This window comes from Pleurotus ostreatus, assembly GCF_014466165.1.
Source record: "Pleurotus ostreatus strain PC9 chromosome Unknown scaffold_6, whole genome shotgun sequence".
Classification (NCBI taxonomy): domain Eukaryota; kingdom Fungi; phylum Basidiomycota; class Agaricomycetes; order Agaricales; family Pleurotaceae; genus Pleurotus; species Pleurotus ostreatus.
This window is the reverse complement of record NW_023503161.1, coordinates 2,355,703-2,373,862: the sequence shown is the minus strand read 5'-3', so window position 1 is coordinate 2,373,862 and position 18,160 is coordinate 2,355,703. Positions and strand designations below refer to the sequence as shown.

The following is an 18,160-nucleotide window of genomic DNA, read 5'->3' as shown; positions in this document are numbered from 1 at the left end:
CACGAAGAAGAGTCCCCTTGCTTGACAAGGGGTTCTGGTCCGTCAGAATTGACCGCCATTGTTATGCCCTATTTATTTGTTTCCTTTACAAGGCTTCAACCTTGCTCTAGGCGCCCAATAATTGCGGGCATTCCACTCGACTGCGTACGAAAGTTTACGATCTTGTAATCTACAACGTATGTGTACTACCGTGCATCATTTCTTGCCACCAATTCCTTGTGGCTCCATCTAGCCTCTCCAACCTATCATCCTCATGCATTCCCAAGATCCCAATAGTCACAACTTATCCAGGCTCGGACTCCTCGCTTCTACGCTCTCATGCTGGCCGACTGCCCATGGCCTTTCCTTCATTATGTGCGATTTATTTGCTATGGAATGGACTTTGTTTTGGTACCCAGCATGGACATACCACCTCGTTGGACGGACCCCCGACGTTCGTACCCTAGAGTTTTCCTCCTCACTCACGCACGACAGCCTTTGATGGACCCTTCTCTTCCTTTGACAATTGTGGCCTTATATACTTGCTCGAATCCGGACACCTGCTCACCGATGGTCCCCTACCTTGTTCTTCTTACATGCGACGGACTCTCGCTCATTCGTCTTGCCTCTCAATCGTGTTTCCTATAATCATTGTAGCACTTAAACTGTATAAATCATTAGACGTACTGCTAGTATATTCAACTAAGAAATCAATGCACCTGACGCTCAATTGCAATGCCCAGGACAGTGAATTCCATTATGCGGCGCAGTGTATTTGAATGTCACGAACACTTTAAATCATTGCTCACAACACCGAATTTCACTGTAAAAAATGGCCGTTTTACTGTTGCAAACACTGATTTCGTCGGGGTCTTACGTCCCTTCTGGTGCCTCTGGGGAAGGTCAAAATTTTGCAAAGATTGTCGCCGACAATTATAATCAGTGTGCCAGAGCATTAGAATTCACTGTCGTGTACACCTGTCCCGCCACAGCCGCACGTTACCATAACCACCCCGATCCTGCCGTTGTGTTGGCAGCAGATGGCGTCACTGCCGAAGCAGGTCAATCCCAACCGTATCCAACCCATTATCTCCCTCGTCGAGCTACTCGACATTGTCAACCACGTACATCGGACTCTCTCCCGGCCCCTCACCGAAAAACACAATGTGAAGGTCTGAGTCTGCCAGCGCTTCATCGCACACTCTTCGATTGCCCCGAGTACCCGCCAACTACGACACATACCGGCGTGAGGCTTTTGGTTTTCATTGCGTACACGATTCACCGCACGAACCTCCATCATTGCTATCAAACTTGTCCAGTAACGGCTCGGCCACGCGGGGATTCCTACCTTTTGAACCAGAGGCTGGAATTTTGCTGCCGAGGATCAGGATCAGCGCGTGCGTACTGAGGCACTCGGCAGCTTGGTCATGCTGGTGACCTTGATGTGGTATGGCAGGCCTCGCCCTAATCGAGCTCGCATACCCTTCGCCAACCTATGTGTTTATTGGCTCAGATTGATTCACTATATACAGTATGAAGGATCCTGAATGTGAATGGACTGAAAGTCTGAAACTACCTGAGATTGACAAGTCTGAGATTAGGAGTTCAGAAAAAACGGACTCGTTGCCATGGCATGCCAGTGGCCCATGATGTCCGGCAGCATGCTCAACTTATCCTTCCTATGCTCACGCTCATCTTCAATTAGCCCTCAAACCGACCTGATATTTCTCCTAATCCCGCGTAAGCACTAATTAGCGCTTTAGGAGGTGGAGATTTTTCCTGATAGATACTAAATGGCAGGCTCTGGTACAAGTGAGCTCGAATTTCTGAAAGGAACGATCGAGAGGGTGACTGACGTTTTGTTAGAGTCCGAGTGGGAATAATGCATCCTGTCTCTCATCGCCTACACCATCTACCCTTCAAATCATGCCAGATCATCGGAAAGTAGGCTCGCAAGTAGCGGCCTCTTCTCGATGTGATCAGTAAATGATCTGGGCACGTAGATTAACCGATCTCTTCTCAGATGCAACAGAGCCAACAAAGCGGATTTTGTCGATGGTCTTATCGAAGGAAAGCAACCCTGTTCGCAAATTCAGCTGCGAACGGGATTGGAGTCAAATAATGTATGTCGTTATGCTCGATTTACCTCGTTCCTGCTGATCACAGTCATCCAATTCGTGGCCCAGCTGTCAGCGGCGTCGAGCGCAGTTGTAGGGAAGGTCCGCACCGTTGCGACACATATGAATTGCGCTGAGAACGGCAGCATCAGCAGGTGCTCACTCGGTGTGTGATACGATAGGCCGTTTCTGTTTGTGATTAACATCAGCCCGGTCCCAAGGTGCACCAAGGCATTGCGACATCCATTCTTTTGATATGTGTGCCTCCAGCTTTGTTGACCACAATTAAATTCAGCTCTGCTCATTTCAGACTCGCTCCGCCTCCCTCTGCCTGTATTTTTATTCCTCGACAACAAGCACCCCGCGCCAATACTGCCGCCGTACACGTCAGACGTGATGGGAACCGCCTGAGATCCAGCCGCTTCCTCCACTCGGAGGTTAGGCGCGGGTGCGGCAACTACGCTGAATCACAGGAATATCAAGCAAGATCGACCCCCAGCTGGAACGACGGTACTCGACGCTGGCGCGCGCGCATGACGGTCTTACGCCATTACCTGCTACCACGTTACCCGTTCAACAACGAGCTCCCGGCGCCGTACAGGCCCCGCGTGGCATGCCTTATTGTAGCTGCAGTATCCTTCCTGCGAGCGAGCGTTCACGTCCGCCGCATCGGCCAGCCGCACTAGAACGGTGAGTTTATTTTCATAACTCGATCATGTTCTCACTCTCATCGCACTGATCCTTGATCTACCAGCTGCTCCGAGAAGGTTGTGAAGAGGTGGTGGAAGACAAAGGCGGGCGAATGAGTAGTATAAGTAGCATATAGCACTTGTATATGTAGAGTATAAATTCTATGATAGGTTGTGTGGCAAGCCGTGTGGTGTGCGTGGCATCACAATCTTGCGCGTGGATTTGTGCGAATCGATTGTGACGCCACACAAGTCTGGGAGCGTGGGATGCATAGTGCCACGCGCATCACGCCTCTGCCGTTTTGGTGATGAAGGTCTCCAAGCCAGCGTATTCTGGTCATTGAGCGGCCGACGACGTCCATTCATGCCACTCCGATCCAAGGCAAGGCCATGACCTGCGACAATGTCAAGGTTCGTCTGCCCTCACTTCAGCTTCCTCTCTTCCTCTCTTGCTGCGAAACTGAAGGCTTTTCGTCAAGAACAGGGCCAAAAAAACCGACCACACGCATACCTTCCAAACGGAGGAATTGTTCGATCAGTCTCAGTCAGGTTCACCCTAGCCGATTTCCCACAAGGTGAACCTGTTGGTTCTAGGAGCCTGCTGTCGTTGAACAACTATCAGAAGAAACTCCTCTGGACTCCGATCTTCAAACTATTGAGGATGAGGAAGGAGTTGGATCCGATGATAGTATAACCTGCGAGGAAAACGAGAGCGACTTAGATAATGAGTCGCTTGAGACGGGTGACATCGCAGTCGAGATATTAGAACGCGAAGAAGTTTCCGACGATGGCAACGAGTTGGATTTAAATGAGTTAGATGGAAGCTCGGGTTCAGACTCAGGATTTAGTGACTCAAGTAACCAAGAATGCTAGATTTAATTGTAGTAGAAGAGATACCGTAGCGCGTACGCCGTACATGATATTCTTGGTCCATCACTGTCACAAAAGTGTGACCGTGCCAAAACAGTGCCACTTCGTACCAGCCGCTTCCGACGAAGCCTTGCGAAGTCTGAACGGATGGTCACGAGCCTACGTGTAGGTTAACCATTTATCTGCCGCGAACTCAGGCGACGCTCTCCAATGGAATCAGCCCATATGTGAAAACCCTACAGTGTGTCTTCGCGTTCTCTCGTTATTGCGTTCGACGTCGGCACAACTTTCAGCGGCGTCTCATATGCCATCCTAGAGCTGGGGTAAGTCCCCAAGATATACGGTGTAACAAGGTGAGTCCCCCTCGGCGTGGTCGATCATAAATTGACCCAGAATTGACCGCCACCTGCTAGATTTCCCGGGCAAGAACATGTAGCTGGTAATTCAAAGATACCCTCCGTCATGTATTACAACAGAAGTGGCAAGATGGTCGTGGCCGGTGCAGAGGCAGAGGATGCGTCTATAGCATCCCAGGCAGAGGACGAGGGCTGGACAAAGGTTGAGCTCTTCAAGCTTCGCCTACGCCCCTCGTATGTCCCCTTCATTTCCTGACCGAAGCCCTCTCATTAACCAAGCTTTCACATAGCACAATGAAGCTCAAGATGAACGGCCTCCGCCTGGCATCTCTTCCGAAGCACAAAACTGCAGTCGATGTCTTTGGCGACTTTCTCGGATACCTATTCAAATGTACAAGGACCTTCTTCACCGACACCCATGCTAACGGCCATGCTTTGTGGACTGTCGTGCAGCACGACCTCCAATTTGTGCTCTCACATCCGAACGGGCGGGAGGGCGCGCAGCAGACGAAGATGCGGAGAGCGATAGTCTACGGCGGAGAGATCCCGGACACGAACGAAGGCAAGGCGCGGATACGATTTGTCACAGAGGGTGAGGCGAGTCTCCACGCCTGCGTCCTGGCGGCCGATGTGCTTTCGGTGCGCACAAATCCTTGCGTTCGTCACGGCGGCCTATCTAGCGCTTTCGCGCAGAGCACGTCGAACCATGGGTTCTTGATCGCTGGATCTCAGCTCGTATGCGATTCGCGGGACCCATCCGCTCGTAATCGAGGAGATTGCCCCGCCGGACTGTGCGTTCTCCGATGCGCTCTGCTCCTGCAAACACTCGCCACATCCCTTCCCCAGGCCTGTTCGCCGGATCCGTGTTCGTCAGCAGGCGTACCCGCGAGTTCCTCGAAGGTATGTACGGCACTCCCAGCCCACACACTCACTAATTTGGGTTGCTCCTAACCAGAGAAGCTGCGTGGCTCCAAGTATGGCTCGGCAGACTTGCTCGACCACATCACGAAGCGGTTCGACGAGACCACGAAGCGGCTGTTCCGAGCGAAGAAGGACCTGCAATTCATCACGTTCGGCTCGCCGCTCGATAAAGACATGTATGTGGGTATCCGGAACGGGCAACTGAAGTTATCGGGTGAGTCCGCAGCATCTTCTTTTCGCGAGGGAGGTGCGGATGTTAATCACCGCTGCGTCTAGATCGGAGGTTGCGGACTTGTTCGAACCGTCTATCGAAGGTATGTACTGTCGACCATTCATCGCATCACCTCGCTCATCATCGCTTTGTTGATCAGCTGCGGTCGCCGCAATTAAGCGGCAAATTGAAGCGACAAATGGGTTAATCGAGGTGGGTTGGCTTTTAGCCTTCTATCGCGCAACCCTACATGCTCACTTGTTGACAACCGATGACGCACAGTCTATTTGGCTGGTTGGTGGCTTTGCGGCTAGCCCGTGGCTGTTCCATCAGCTGCAAGAGAGCTTGGCACCCGTCACCGTTAGTAGGCCGGATTCCCAAACGTATGTCGAATACTTGAGCATTTACTTCACACTTGTTCTTGACACTGACGAATTGCGTGGACGCGTAGGTCGAAGGCCGTTGCTGACGGTGCGATTGGTTTTTACTGCGACCACCATGTCTCGGCTCGCATGTCGAAGTATACGTACGGCGTGGAGTATCTCCGCGAGTTAGACGCCAACGACCCCGACCACGCCGCCCGCAAAAGCAGACTCTCCGAGCTTCCCTCCGGCCCGAAATTACTTCCAGACGCGTTTGATTGTATTCTATCCCGAGTACGTGCTCTGATATTTCCCGTGCACTGTGCTATGTATTCTGACCACCGGGTTTAGAGTGAAAGAGTCGACGGTGTTCACGAGGAAGTATTGTACGGAGTTGACGAGTTTGTCGTTGCTTTCTGTATTTGAGGTTGAGATTTGGTGTTTTAGAGGGGGTAATGAAGTCCCTAAGTGGATCATGCGCCAAGCAGGTACGCCTCTACGTTCAGCTATTCAACACTTTGCTAAGTCATTTCTCTCTTCAGAGGACTTTGGTACGCTCTGTGCTGTACAAGCGAACCTGTCACCATTGGCCAGCAGCGCTGAACCCAAGACGGGAAGGAACGGAAAGACGTACTGGATGATTGTATTTTCGGTTGAAATTCACTTTGGTCTGACCGAGTTCAAGGCTAGGATTAAATGGAATGATAGTGTGCGTCTGTTTGGCATTTTCATCGCATCTCTTCCCCTTCTAAAACAGCTTATGGGTTTAGGGCGTTACGAAGTAGTAAGTACCGTTGATTATTATTTCCGTGCCCGCTTTTAACGCCCCCGCAGTGGCCCGGCATCCATTATCTACAACGAAAGTGGGCATCGCGCGGAAGAAGATGAACCCGATGATTCACTGAAGACGAGCTCACAATCGGCTCTACAGCCCCTTCAGCTGCCGCATCACGAACACCCTCACGCACGGGGTTCAACGGCTCTCCCAGCAAGCCACCTTCAACACACAGCACGCCGAAGCAAGAGTGCTTCCACGATATCCCCGATGTCGTCAGAGGCGATCGCGATCGCAGCCTCGCGCCCAGTACACATACGCGACATTCATCAGCTTCCCGCCCGTCAGTCGTCACAGGCAAGTCGAATTGGAGGGACAACCACGCACCCTCAGCCAATGGCCGATCGTCTAACCCTGCGTCTCCTGCGACCGAGCGTGCGGTGAGTGGGAGCTGGCGCAGTGAGGCGGGTAAGATTGAACGGTCGTCGAAGGGCAAAGACAGAGAACGCGATAGCTACGTATCCGACGCGGATCGCGACCGGGGTAGGAAGGACAAGCCGAGGGACAGGGAGAGGTCGATCAATGGGGAGCATGAACGGTCGTCAGTGCTGGGCAAGATTGGGGAGGCGCTCACGTCTGTATGGGGGGCCGCGACCAGCCACCCACGTCTGCACCGTCTGTTAGTAGCCCTCTTGCTTCCAAGGCACCTTCTATGTATGGGCGGAGGGACAGTGTTGCTGCAGAGAGCATGGCGAGCACTCCTGGGGAGACAAGATCACGGCATTCGCCTGCCGCCAACGCGTCTGCTTTGTTTGATACTGGGCCCCAGGACAGATCCCGGGGTATGGATCCTGAAGCCTCGCGCCCTCTCAGCTCTGTTAGCCTGATGCCTGGCAGCATGCCTGAGCCTGTCGTGCAAGAAGTGCAGCAGGAAGTCCCTCAGCATCTGACTCCGAGAGCCCTTGGACTGGAGCTCAAGGAAGCGCAACCACAACCACCGCTTGACGCCTAAGCCGCCTTCGAGAGCCGTGTCGCCTAAACCAATTACGCCTGCACTCCAAGAGCCTGAGCCCCTCCCTGAACAACCAGCCGCTAGCGGTGATCTTGGCTCGCTCTCATTTGGGTTCGGTTCGTCTGGAGGCGACTTTGCGTCTTCCCTGGGTACCGGATTTGGTACATCCGCAGACTTTGGCACATCTGCAGGATTTGGGTCGACTGCAGGCTTTGGTTCTTCAGGATTTGGGTCGACTGGTGCAGGATTCGGTTCCGCCAGTGGTTTTGGATCCGCCGGAGGATTTGGGTCAACTGGTGGAACTGGGACTGGATGGGGTAGCACAGCGACTGGCTTCGGAATTTGGGGAGCCCCCAAAGCAACCGTCACCAAAAGCTTCGCCTGCGGAAGTTGAGGCTCCCTTGGAAGAGGTAGCACCTGTAGCAGAAGAAGATAGTTGGGGTAGTTGGGGTGCACCGGCGAAGAAAGGAAAGGCTGCATCAAAGGCTGCGTCCAGAGCCGCATCCAAGCCTGCATCCAAACTCCTGTCTCAAGTCAACACTCCATTGGTTGCTGCATCTGAACCGCCACCAGAGGAAACCCCTCCTGCACCTGTAGAGCCTCCAGTCGCTCATGTAGAAGAGACGCCAGCGCCTGAGCCCCCAGCTGCAGAGGTGCCTCCTGCTCCCGCCGAAACGCCGCACCAGAACCTCCCCCGGTTGAACTTATAACGCCTGCCGCTGAAGAATCTGGATTCGAAGTGAAGACAACAAGTAAGAAGAAGAAAAAGAAAGGCAAGGGAGGTGCCAGCGAAGTTGCTACTCCAGTTGAGGAAACGGCACCGGCACCGCCGCCGCCCAAGACCCCCGTCGTGGAACCTGTCCGTGTGCCCACACCGGATCCCACAGCTGCCGCAGCAGAGGGCACCACCGGAAACGACGGGTGGACGTTCGATGTCGTCTCTCCACCTGCTGGCTCAGCAGATAATCTCCCCTCTGCAACCTTCACCAATCATCTTGGAATGACGTCCTTCGGTGCGGGCGGCGCCACTCTACTTGATAACATTAATTTACCGCTGTCGGCACCCAAATCTCCCAAAGTCGCTGAGTCTTCCGAATTGCTTTCGTCTTCTAAACCGGCATCACCAAAAGTCTCACCAAACAATACGCCCAAGCCGAGCCCTAAGATAGAGGCTGCCGCTTTACCCGAGGCCTTAGCGAACCCCGAAGTTCCTGCAGAGCCAGCTGTCGATCCACCAGCTGCTGAACCGGAAGTGACACCAGCTGTGGAAACGAAGGCGGAAGAGGACAAGCTACAAGTTCCTGGCGCTGATGACCCAACATCACCTACTACTCCAGTTACCCCAGGGGATGAGGGTGGGGAGGAAAACGCTGAAGACGCTGAAGCTGCCACACCCCGGGCAACGAGAAAGGTGCCAAGGGAAAGGCAGGCGGAAATACCCCTGCTCCTGCTGCAGATGGAGGGAAGAAGAAGAAGAAGTAAAGAGTTACGACACAGACCAGAACCCCTTGTCAAGCAAGGGTACTCTTCTTCGTGTATGGTCGAGGCAACACGGGCGTAGACTGAAGGACCGGTTCTCGGCCTTGACAGGTCGGAACAGTGTTATTCGTTTATTCTCAGTCGTTGTCCAAGACTACACGTAGAATTGTACATCTACGCACTCTTCTCATTTTTCCTGCTGCAAACTCGCGTGCGCAGCGACTTCCTCCACGCAAACCCCTCGGCCGATGGCAAGCTTGGCAATGGCTTCACGACATTGTCCACAGCCATCTCCAACACAATGCGACTGTGAATCGGAGGCTTCGAGAACCACACCTTGTGCGGGAAAGATTTTTCATAGGTGCGTATTCCTCCGCATTTTACTTTGTGCATTAATCTCGAACTGCATCGCTAATACTATCTCTATTGAATTAGACAAAATACACTTCGGCTACATAGCAATAGCTACAACGGGCGCATTGGTCCCACCTCACAGGCCCTTGTTTTTCCTTCCCTGCATGTGCACCAGCCACTGTCATGCAATCCGGCAATGCAGATTCAACCACGCTCTTCGCAATGCAGAGATCAACTGAAGATGGCGAGAATAGCGTAGCATGAGTAGCAGCACGTCCCATTTTCCGATCACCGGTGAACAAGTCAGACAAGCAAGCGGCGTATGCTCAGTCTTGGACGTGCTTCCTAAGGACCTAATGGCTGGGAGAAATTGCGCGATGCGGACAGGCAGAGAACCAGGACCAAGGACTGCGGAGAGTGCGAACGAGGGTGGGGAAGGGAGCGAGGCAGATGAAAAGGGAAGGGAAGAGAGGGTAGCTGGAGTTTTATGGGCGGCAAACAGATACATAAGCATCTGAAAAGCGGCGCCTCGGCTGCTGCTTCGGACGTCCCTAGCAGCTGGGATGGACACACAAATGGAGGACGCGGAAGCTTTGAGTGGCGAACAGAAGGAAAGGGACCGGGAGCAGAACGAGAGGGCGACCATGCTTCTGGTGGAGGCGGTGAAGTCAAGACGCCCGCGCGATCGTCGGGCCTTCCTCCAATCGAGCTTCAACCGCCATCACCACCTCGACATCGTGACCAGCAGCCGCCCCGGGGCACGATGGGGATGCCCGCAGGCTTGCGCTCCTGCCCCCGGGCTCGGTTGACTCCCCGACGATCGCGTCTGAGCCTTCTTCAGCAGGACCTTTCCCAATTTTTACTCTCGACTCGCTGATTTCGACACCAAGATCACCCACGTCGGCAGTGAGTCCAGATATCGCATTGTTGGCACAGTCAACGAGCGCCACGGTTCGTGCGTCTTTACCATCGCTACGCAAAGCCACGTTACAGCCACCTACATCGCCCCAGGCTGCTTCTCTTGGTCGAACCACTGGCGGAGGCGCAGGGGCTGTTGCTGAGGTTGTCGGTGCTGGCAACGGAACTGCAGGATCCAATACCAGTACTATGGTGCTTCGACAAAATTCGCTTGGAGATTCGAAGATTCCTGCGTGCATCAGTCAAACGCAGGTTGGGTTGCGGAGGGATCTGAGCCTGGTGAGGGAGTTCGCGGCCGCCGTTGAAAGTGAGCGCATTGTAATTTCTGAAACGATGAATATGTTCTCATCCAAGTTTGTCAGACCTCAAGGGCCGTCAATGCACGTGTGATGATCTGGTATTACAAGTCCAGAGAATCCTTGACACACATGCGCAGGCATTCGTTCAACAGTCGCAGACGCGCAGCAGCAACCTCGAGCCTCGTTACCCCTTTTCAACATCGGTCATCGCCATCGATCGAACACCACGCCGTCCGCGACTGTATCCAAGCTTTCTCCGCCCATCAATCAAATGTACAAAGAGTTCGCACTGGCGTTTTAAACCATCAATTACAAGTGGCGGGTTTCATTGAAGTGTGCCGTGTTGCTGATAGATCTTGGAGTCAAGGGATTGGAGGATTGCGAGTTCGTCTCAAAGTCTACCAAGCACCAGCGTATGTGCTCCTGCGGTCCCTGGTAGCAGCGCTTGACGTGAAACCAGGCACGGCCGATAGCAAGAAAAGTCGCGAGCGAGCGATCACCAGGAAGTGCGACCTCTGTTCGGGAGGCACACTAAGCAACAACGTTTGTGAGATGTGTATGAGAGGCACTTAATATGATTTATGCCGATTTTTAAAGTGATGTATATCTTGAATCAAGGACATATCTTCTGGGCGTAAGTCACCGGCCTGCATTGTTTGTATGTATTTAGGCGTCATCTGTTCTCAGAGGCTGTCACTGTTGTCAGTGTCACCGTCGACGACACGGTCTGTCTTAAATCTAAGCGCGTTAATTCGATATAAGTACTGTCATCATCACACCAGCACAGCGTCAAGATCTACTCTGGATTTCTCCCTGCGCTCCTACACGCCGAACCCTCGTCATTCTCACACATCAAGGCGCCAAGTGAGTTTTCCTCATGAACTGCTGCCTGAAAATCTTTTACGCAACACTCTCAAGGACTCTGTAAACAGTCAACTCTCCATTTTGGTAGGCTACGATGGACGAATACACTATTGGTGTGCTGTTTACTAGTACCTGTATCTCGAACACTCTCAACTCACGGAGGGCCAGAATATATCCTGGAGGCTAAGCGCCTGTCTGAGAAGGACGGTAGCAACTTTTCAGGCCAGTTACCCCCAGAGAAAAAGGATTATACTCAATATGAGTATAAGATCAAAGTGAATGCTCTTCTATATGTATTGATCTACCATGATGAACTAACATGTACCCTATAGTGGGAAAACTATCCCATGTCTGCAGCAACGTCAGTGCTGCAAGCGGTCTCCCACTCTCCCCAGACTCAAACTGACACAACTGGGATTACAAACAGGGCTGAGAAGATCGACTCGTTTCTACCGACCGATACGGACCCACGGTCGTCTTTGCACTTTGTCGACGATTTCTGGGCACAAGCTGATCTGCAAGGGTTCACCCACAAGGAGATTCTTCCAGGCACGATAATTCAATTGTCTGGTGAGTTTGAGAGGTTTGATATAGACCTGGACAATACTAAATTTTGTTTGCATCCTCCTTTATGATATTATGCTATTTGGATGTGCTTGATCATGGCAAGGAAACAACCTTAACGAGGTACATACCCCAGGACCACACACTGAAATAGCAGGGTCTACAGGGCGTAGCAAGCGGCCACGAGGCAGCCTTGATGAGCCTTTAGCAGTTAAAAGGGCTGCTACAGGAAGCATCCATGGGGGCGTCGCAGCCCCAAGTAGTTTTGAAGCTGCACAAAGTGAGTTGCGCCAATCTCTGACACTAAAGAAGCTCCTTAACATACCACCTTAGCAAAGGCCGGGCCAGGACCTTCAATAGTTTCCAGTCCTGATCATGGTTGCTATTTTTATTCTGCATGCCATCCTGCTGATATTAATGTAAGGTTAGGTTGGATCCTCGATCTGCAGAAATGCAGCACGCTGCCGTATCACGGACCCGGCACCACGCTGCCAAAAGCACATTCCCCTGCTTCGGCACGTCCAAGCCGTATGTTGTTTCCTAGATGTCTCCTGTGATAAATGATTGACCGCATGTAGAGCCAGCCCATAAGCGTGAAAAGTTGAACGCAAAGGTTCAAAGCCTCTGGACCTACTTGATAGAACATTGGCCAGACAAGGAAGGGCAACCAGATGTCCTCTTTGAGGTCAGGTTCAGCCTTACAGATTGTCCTGCTGTTTGGCTGCTATTCAAGAGGCATATTCCGCAATATTTGTCGTATTGTCAAAATAAAGGCGCAACACAAGTACGTTGTTTCAGTGTCGTACGTCGCATGGCTAAACCCCATGCCCCTTCCAGAACTTTAAAATCATCGGGGATCTCTATAGCAAGGTATGCAGATTGCATACTGTCGGTTCACTGATAATAATAGCTATTTAGCTGCAAAAGGAGGTCGAAGAATGTGGAGTTTTCGATTCGCACCTTTTGCAAGGCATGTACGATTCTTTCATTGCGGCAATCGACCGTGTAGTGGCTCCGATGCCCGGCCTGGAGTATGCTCTGAGGATGTCTGATGAAGCTCGGAAAGCACTTCAAGCATCGTATCGAACTGGGAAAGCTCTTCGAAAACAGGCCATTGAAGTACCTGTGCCAAGGTCTGTTAGGGATATTGCCAATCAGTGACATAATACTCAAGCATTTCCAAGTAGATATTCCGATGGACCTCCTACAGACCACAACATGGTTGAAAATAACTTGTTGCTTGAGCAAGGCATTGAAAGTGGTGCCTTGAAGTGCGACAAGGTGGTGTGTTTGGACGGCTATAATCGGGTGCTTGCACCCCCGCCAGGAAAGGCCTACGCGATTATGTTTTGTGAACAGCAACCTTCTGAGGGCCCAAAAGACTATGTGAGTTGCATTCCGTAGTTGTCTATTTTAAGGTTAACTCTGCAATTAGTTTGGCTTTGTGGTTTACAATGCTGGAGACTTCAGCAAAGCATTTGGTACTTCCGACAAGCTTACCCTGGCTGAACAAGAGACAGTTCAGCATAACATACAGTTCAGTTTTTGTTTGGTTTTATGGGTTTGTTCTTAAACTTTGAATGTAGGACAAAAGACCATGTTCAACGAGGCATTACTCAGAATGGTGTCATGGTCAAAAGCACCGGTCTCCAGCAGGTGTCTGGCCACAGATACCAGAATTTGCCAAGCATTGAAGATAGCATTTCCTCCAATCTCAAGATCCGTACAAGAATTGATCACCAGAAAATCCTACATGATCAAATGAAGGAGTATCATGCATGTGTGTAGTTTTCTGACTTGTCCACATACTCCATTCAAGTAACACCATCCATTTGAAGTGGGACAGGCAAAAGACTTTGAGTTCATGCGAGGCCTACATGCTCCGTTTGCAAAAGAACAGATGGTATGTAAGGCATATCAGTTACATAATCACTGAACCTCAATCTCCTGCAGGCTATCGCTACTGAGTACCAACTGTTGAACGCTTTGGGACGACCAGACACCTCTAGTTTTGCCACTTATGGATATGGTGCTGGCCAACACATTGATAAAGACGAGTCGGTGAGCTTTGGCTACGTCACCAAGAGGTCTTCCAAGGTAAGACATTGAAATGAGGGTATTACACTCCATGCTAAGCTTAATACAGGTTCCTCGCAGCGAGTCTAACTTTGTTTGGGGAGATCACAAGTTGATTGTTGAGCTTGCAGAGGGTGCACGCTGGATCTGGAGGGCATCTCAAGACCGGCATGGATCTACAGCCAATAGTGTGGCACTCTCCAATCCTGACAACTGGAGGACCATGTGCAAGAAGGATCCTGAAGCCTGTCAATGGACGAGAGTATCCACAATTCCAAGACGTGTGGTCATGGCAAAGTAGATTGTTGTCGGAGACGCACCGTCTGCTAAAAAAATCCCATTCACCTCGCAACCCACCTCTCTTCTCAGTCTACCCTCTTGTATACCTAATTCACCCTCTCCCCGACATCATGGCATGTAGGACACCGCGAAAATATTCAAATTTGATATTTGAGCTTCCTGTGATCTGCTGGCGTATCATCTATAACACACGCACCACTCATTGTACATCTTTGCGCGTCCCTCTCGCGCTCTTTTCGAGCGCCCGAATGTCGAACCTGGATATTTTGACACCATTTAATTGGCCTCAATACCACTGCTCGCCGTCGACGAGCTTCAATCCCAAAGAGCGGCCATTTCATCAGTCATTTGTTTCACTCAAGTGTTAACGGGTGTTTATTTGTTATGTTTGCGACGCATCGCATGAGTGTAGAATAGCAGTGTCATGTATACTACGCTTAGGGGCTACCCCTCTGAACGTTTGGGATAGACGGGATAGCACAGTTCGACGAGAAAGTCGCAAGTGGAAAACCACAAGGGTCAGACTGGAACGTCCGCCCAAAGCCACCGAACTGGGACAAGGAAACGCGAGAAGCCCTGCGATGGGATGGATTGCCGCCGTTGTTCCTGAGCAAAATCAGCACCAAGGTGTCATTCGGACGAGTCAAGGAATTGTGGACCAGGAGCAGAAGGGGCGAAATGAAGTCTTATTCCCGCCATCCTATCCTGTTGAGGAACGGCTGGCGAACGTTGTGGTCGAAAGCGGGAAGATAAAGTAGCGACCCTCTGCGCCGAGCACCTCACTCCGGAACCCAAACCTCCCGGTCCTCTCCAGTCTCTCGACGAGAACATCGCCAAACACCGTGACAGGCGTCAACACGCCTCCGCGTTGCGCCAGAGCTGGAAGATGGTCACGCGCAAGGAGGATGGAGAGCGCCGACTCGTATATCATTACTATTGCGATGAAAGGATCAAGCCCTTGGTCAGTCATCCCAGGGAGGGGGCATCAGATACGTACTTGAGGTGAGAAGGTACCATGGGCAGCCTTGACCAATGAACTGTGATTGGTAATGAACTGTGATTTTACAACCTTCGGTTCCCTTCCGCTCGTGATGTCGCCATTAGTTGTGGATGTCGACGCCGATGGGGGGTTGGCGGGAGCAGGGACAGCGGTAGTAACGTTCGTGACGCGAATGAACCCATTTGCATTGTCTCTTCCGAGGGTCCCTCGCCCGGTTGATTGACCAGGCGTTTGAATAGCCAGCGTACCTATGGACGTCATGTATTCAGATCCCTTGAAAATAAAGAATGAAGTACTCACGGGCTTCAAAGCAACCAAGCACACAGCAACGGCCATCATGCCCACCGACAGTGTGAAGGCCGAGAGCTTGGACGGCATCTGGAGGAACTCATCGTACGTGAAGTTGGGGCCGTATCTCATAACTTTGCCCGACGTAACACCGTTCATTTTGCCAGGAAGCGTGTATATTGTTGATGTCGGTGCGCTCATATACCAAATCGATTTCTGAAGTCCTCTTAACTTGAATCTTCGTTCCTCACTCAAGTATTGACAGTCGCGAACATCGTCAAGTCCGCGCATCCCTACACAGGCACTTGGGGCCCCAACCTCGGGATCGCATGTTGGGCGACGTCGATGGCACTCAACATGCTCCTCACGACTTTACTAGCGGCAAAAATACTCCCCTCGTTGCTGATCCCCGGTTGGCGATGAGCGCGCGAGCAAGCTAACTAGAGTGGCACATGGTGAGTGTTCGTCGTAATCAACTGACTGAAGAACTGGAAGAGAGGAGGCACATTAGCATCGGTTGAACGAAGGCTAGTGGTGAGACACTGCACCCTGGGATCGCCCCGGATATCCAGGGCTTACTCCACAATCCAAGAGTCCATCAAATAGAATTTGAGGTGGTGGTGGCCTCAGGTATAGCGAGAAGCAGGTAGATATCGTCGTGAAAGCGACGGAGCTTGACGAAGTGGGCAACGCTCCGTGCGTACGGGAAGAACGAAGGGGTGAGGAAGGAATGAAATTCGAGTCGTTCTGCGGGTAATAGCGTAGTGTATTAGTGAAATCGGGGCCACTCTGCAACTGAAGCACCCATCTGTATCCACGGTATCCGTTATCCACGATATTCACGATCTTGCTTTGGTACCGCCGCCGATTCGTTGCAGACAGCGCTGTGCCGTCTCCCTATGTGTAATGCTTGTTGTTCCGGCGTGTCTACGGCATTGCCATCTATATCCTAGAATACCGAACATCTCGTCCCCCCTCACGAATGGGATGGCTCCCCCATAGCATGTTTGAGCACCTCAGTCTTGAGCAGCTTGGCGTACCGCGGCTGCACAAACGTGACGCTGCAAATCATGACCGTGTTAATTAATGGTCATTTCCCTACCCGCAAGAGGCGCACTCACGTAGCTTCAACGAGTGTTCCACGAAGCCCGTGCGTGCCTTCCGGTCCTTGGCTTCGATAAGCTTTGTTTGTATTAGGACAAACTACTCGATATCCAATGTTCGGAGAAAGGCAGGGGGTGAGGAAAGGAACACGCACCTGATCAGCACGCGTAGGCCCCTTGGAGCTAATTGAAAGCTGCGCCGCGACGCCTACTTTGTCCGGGAGGTTACTGACCGCCTGCAAACACCCAACGTCAGCATCACCATGGCCACTCCAGCAGGGGAACCGACTCACCTGTCACGCTAACGTCTCGTCCAACAGTGTTACCCACAGCCCCCCATGCACAATCCCATTGCGCCCACAGAGACCTCTTCCCAGATGCACCCACACCCACGCCTCCGTCTCGTCCGTGGCGCCCTCACCAGTGGCTTCAGCGCGAGCTCCCCCGGGCCACGCAGCGCCCCCGCCGTCAGGTTATTCACTCTGCGCGCGCTTCCGGGAAATCTACGTACGACCTCGTCTCGTACCATCCCTGGCCTCCAAAGTACGGTGCGCTTGTCGCTGGGTAGAGTATGGGTTTCGCCTCTAGGTTCGCCGTAATTTTTTTTTTACTCTTCTGAGTCCGGGTTTGGAGGAGTGGCGGCACGGGAAAAGGATTGCGAAGGGTGGTGAGGGGTCAGGGAGCCAATGGTGTACGAGGTCGCGGCCAAGAGGGAGGCCAGGAGGAACGACGTGGATGTCGTCGAGAGACCACGACGGTTTTGAGGTTGCTGACCGTTGGATGTTGAGTTTTGGGAGCTAGAGGGAAAAGACGACAACGGCGAAGTAGAGCCTCTTGCAGATGACACCGTAGCAAGTGAGGACGTCGATCGACGTGTCCAAATTGTGAAAATAATGTTTCTCACGCCAAAAATGAAAATGGTAAATTATGTATTTGAACGGTCACCTATGCGCTCGCCAGAAAAATCCTCACTCTCCTGGAGACGTAGCCATTCCCTGATAATCAGAGAGGATGCTGCTTTGGGTGCAACACAACGTCAGGTGGCCTGCTAATCAGGTTCATCTCGTGTCTGCCCCATACTCGATGGAGAGGAGACACGACGAGCGCTGAGACCTCCGAAGCACCTCTACATCCACCTGTCTGAGGACTAAATTCTGAAGCTTGAAGGACCAGCTCCCTGCCTTGACAGGTCGGAGCCGTGTTATTCATCTTCAGCATAGTTCCCGAAGGCCAGGAGAGCACAAGTCAATCCAGACCAGCCGAAACAAGGAGATGCTGGCAAGGCACAGAGGAGGTTGAGGCCTGTCTGCTAGACAGTGTTCAAGAGCAGGAGAAGGCCTGCAAGGCCTATAACCTACAACCCATGTCGCCCTCTCTCTCCCCTCAATGTCACGCCCTCAAGCTAATCCCATGGCCTTCTCTCCCGCCATCTTCAACGGCTACTCTAACGGCTACTCTAACACCCAACTACCCATGGATCCCATATCACCCAAATCAAGTCCCCCCGCCAAACTCTTGCTACACGAAGCGGGCACACTCCCAACGCAGTAAATTGCAATTCCAACTACATCTGCCACCATACCGAGAAGGCATGTGAAAACATGCTGCCTGGGGCACCACTTT

The 18,160-nt window shown here is 52.1% G+C and overlaps 5 protein-coding genes across 5 annotated transcripts; 4 read left to right on the top strand and 1 right to left on the bottom strand.

Moving 5' to 3' along the window:
• Nucleotides 1-3,175: 3,175 nt before the first annotated feature.
• Nucleotides 3,176-3,658, top strand: PC9H_008970 (uncharacterized protein; the record flags this gene model as incomplete). Its single annotated transcript, XM_036778477.1, has 3 exons — nt 3,176-3,196; nt 3,252-3,360; nt 3,408-3,658. 3 exons carry the CDS (start codon nt 3,176-3,178, stop codon nt 3,656-3,658), a joined length of 381 nt encoding a protein of 126 aa, XP_036629905.1.
• A 459-nt stretch (nt 3,659-4,117) lies between these two features.
• PC9H_008969 (uncharacterized protein) lies at nt 4,118-8,853 on the top strand (the record flags this gene model as incomplete). The annotated part of the gene is made up of 17 exons (XM_036778476.1): nt 4,118-4,245; nt 4,302-4,802; nt 4,858-4,915; nt 4,972-5,150; nt 5,209-5,246; nt 5,304-5,356; nt 5,426-5,526; nt 5,595-5,803; nt 5,859-5,993; nt 6,048-6,214; nt 6,276-6,289; nt 6,340-6,368; nt 6,437-6,914; nt 6,965-7,193; nt 7,240-7,531; nt 7,554-7,945; nt 8,038-8,853. 17 exons carry the CDS (start codon nt 4,118-4,120, stop codon nt 8,851-8,853), a joined length of 3,819 nt encoding a protein of 1,272 aa, XP_036629904.1.
• An 847-nt stretch (nt 8,854-9,700) lies between these two features.
• On the top strand, nt 9,701-10,433 carry PC9H_008968 (uncharacterized protein; the record flags this gene model as incomplete). Its single annotated transcript, XM_036778475.1, has 2 exons — nt 9,701-9,812; nt 9,871-10,433. The coding sequence occupies 2 exons, from the start codon at nt 9,701-9,703 to the stop codon at nt 10,431-10,433; spliced, it is 675 nt and encodes a 224-aa protein (XP_036629903.1).
• Nucleotides 10,434-11,300: 867 nt separating this feature from the next.
• PC9H_008967 (uncharacterized protein) lies at nt 11,301-14,147 on the top strand (the record flags this gene model as incomplete). The annotated part of the gene is made up of 14 exons (XM_036778474.1): nt 11,301-11,319; nt 11,375-11,481; nt 11,539-11,567; nt 11,634-11,776; nt 12,200-12,298; nt 12,349-12,554; nt 12,608-12,640; nt 12,689-12,903; nt 12,958-13,156; nt 13,206-13,331; nt 13,391-13,550; nt 13,609-13,673; nt 13,724-13,867; nt 13,917-14,147. 14 exons carry the CDS (start codon nt 11,301-11,303, stop codon nt 14,145-14,147), a joined length of 1,776 nt encoding a protein of 591 aa, XP_036629902.1.
• Nucleotides 14,148-15,076: 929 nt separating this feature from the next.
• On the bottom strand, nt 15,077-15,593 carry PC9H_008966 (uncharacterized protein; the record flags this gene model as incomplete). The annotated part of the gene is made up of 3 exons (XM_036778473.1): nt 15,077-15,079; nt 15,144-15,394; nt 15,443-15,593. The coding sequence occupies 3 exons, from the start codon at nt 15,591-15,593 to the stop codon at nt 15,077-15,079; spliced, it is 405 nt and encodes a 134-aa protein (XP_036629901.1).
• Nucleotides 15,594-18,160: the final 2,567 nt, after the last annotated feature.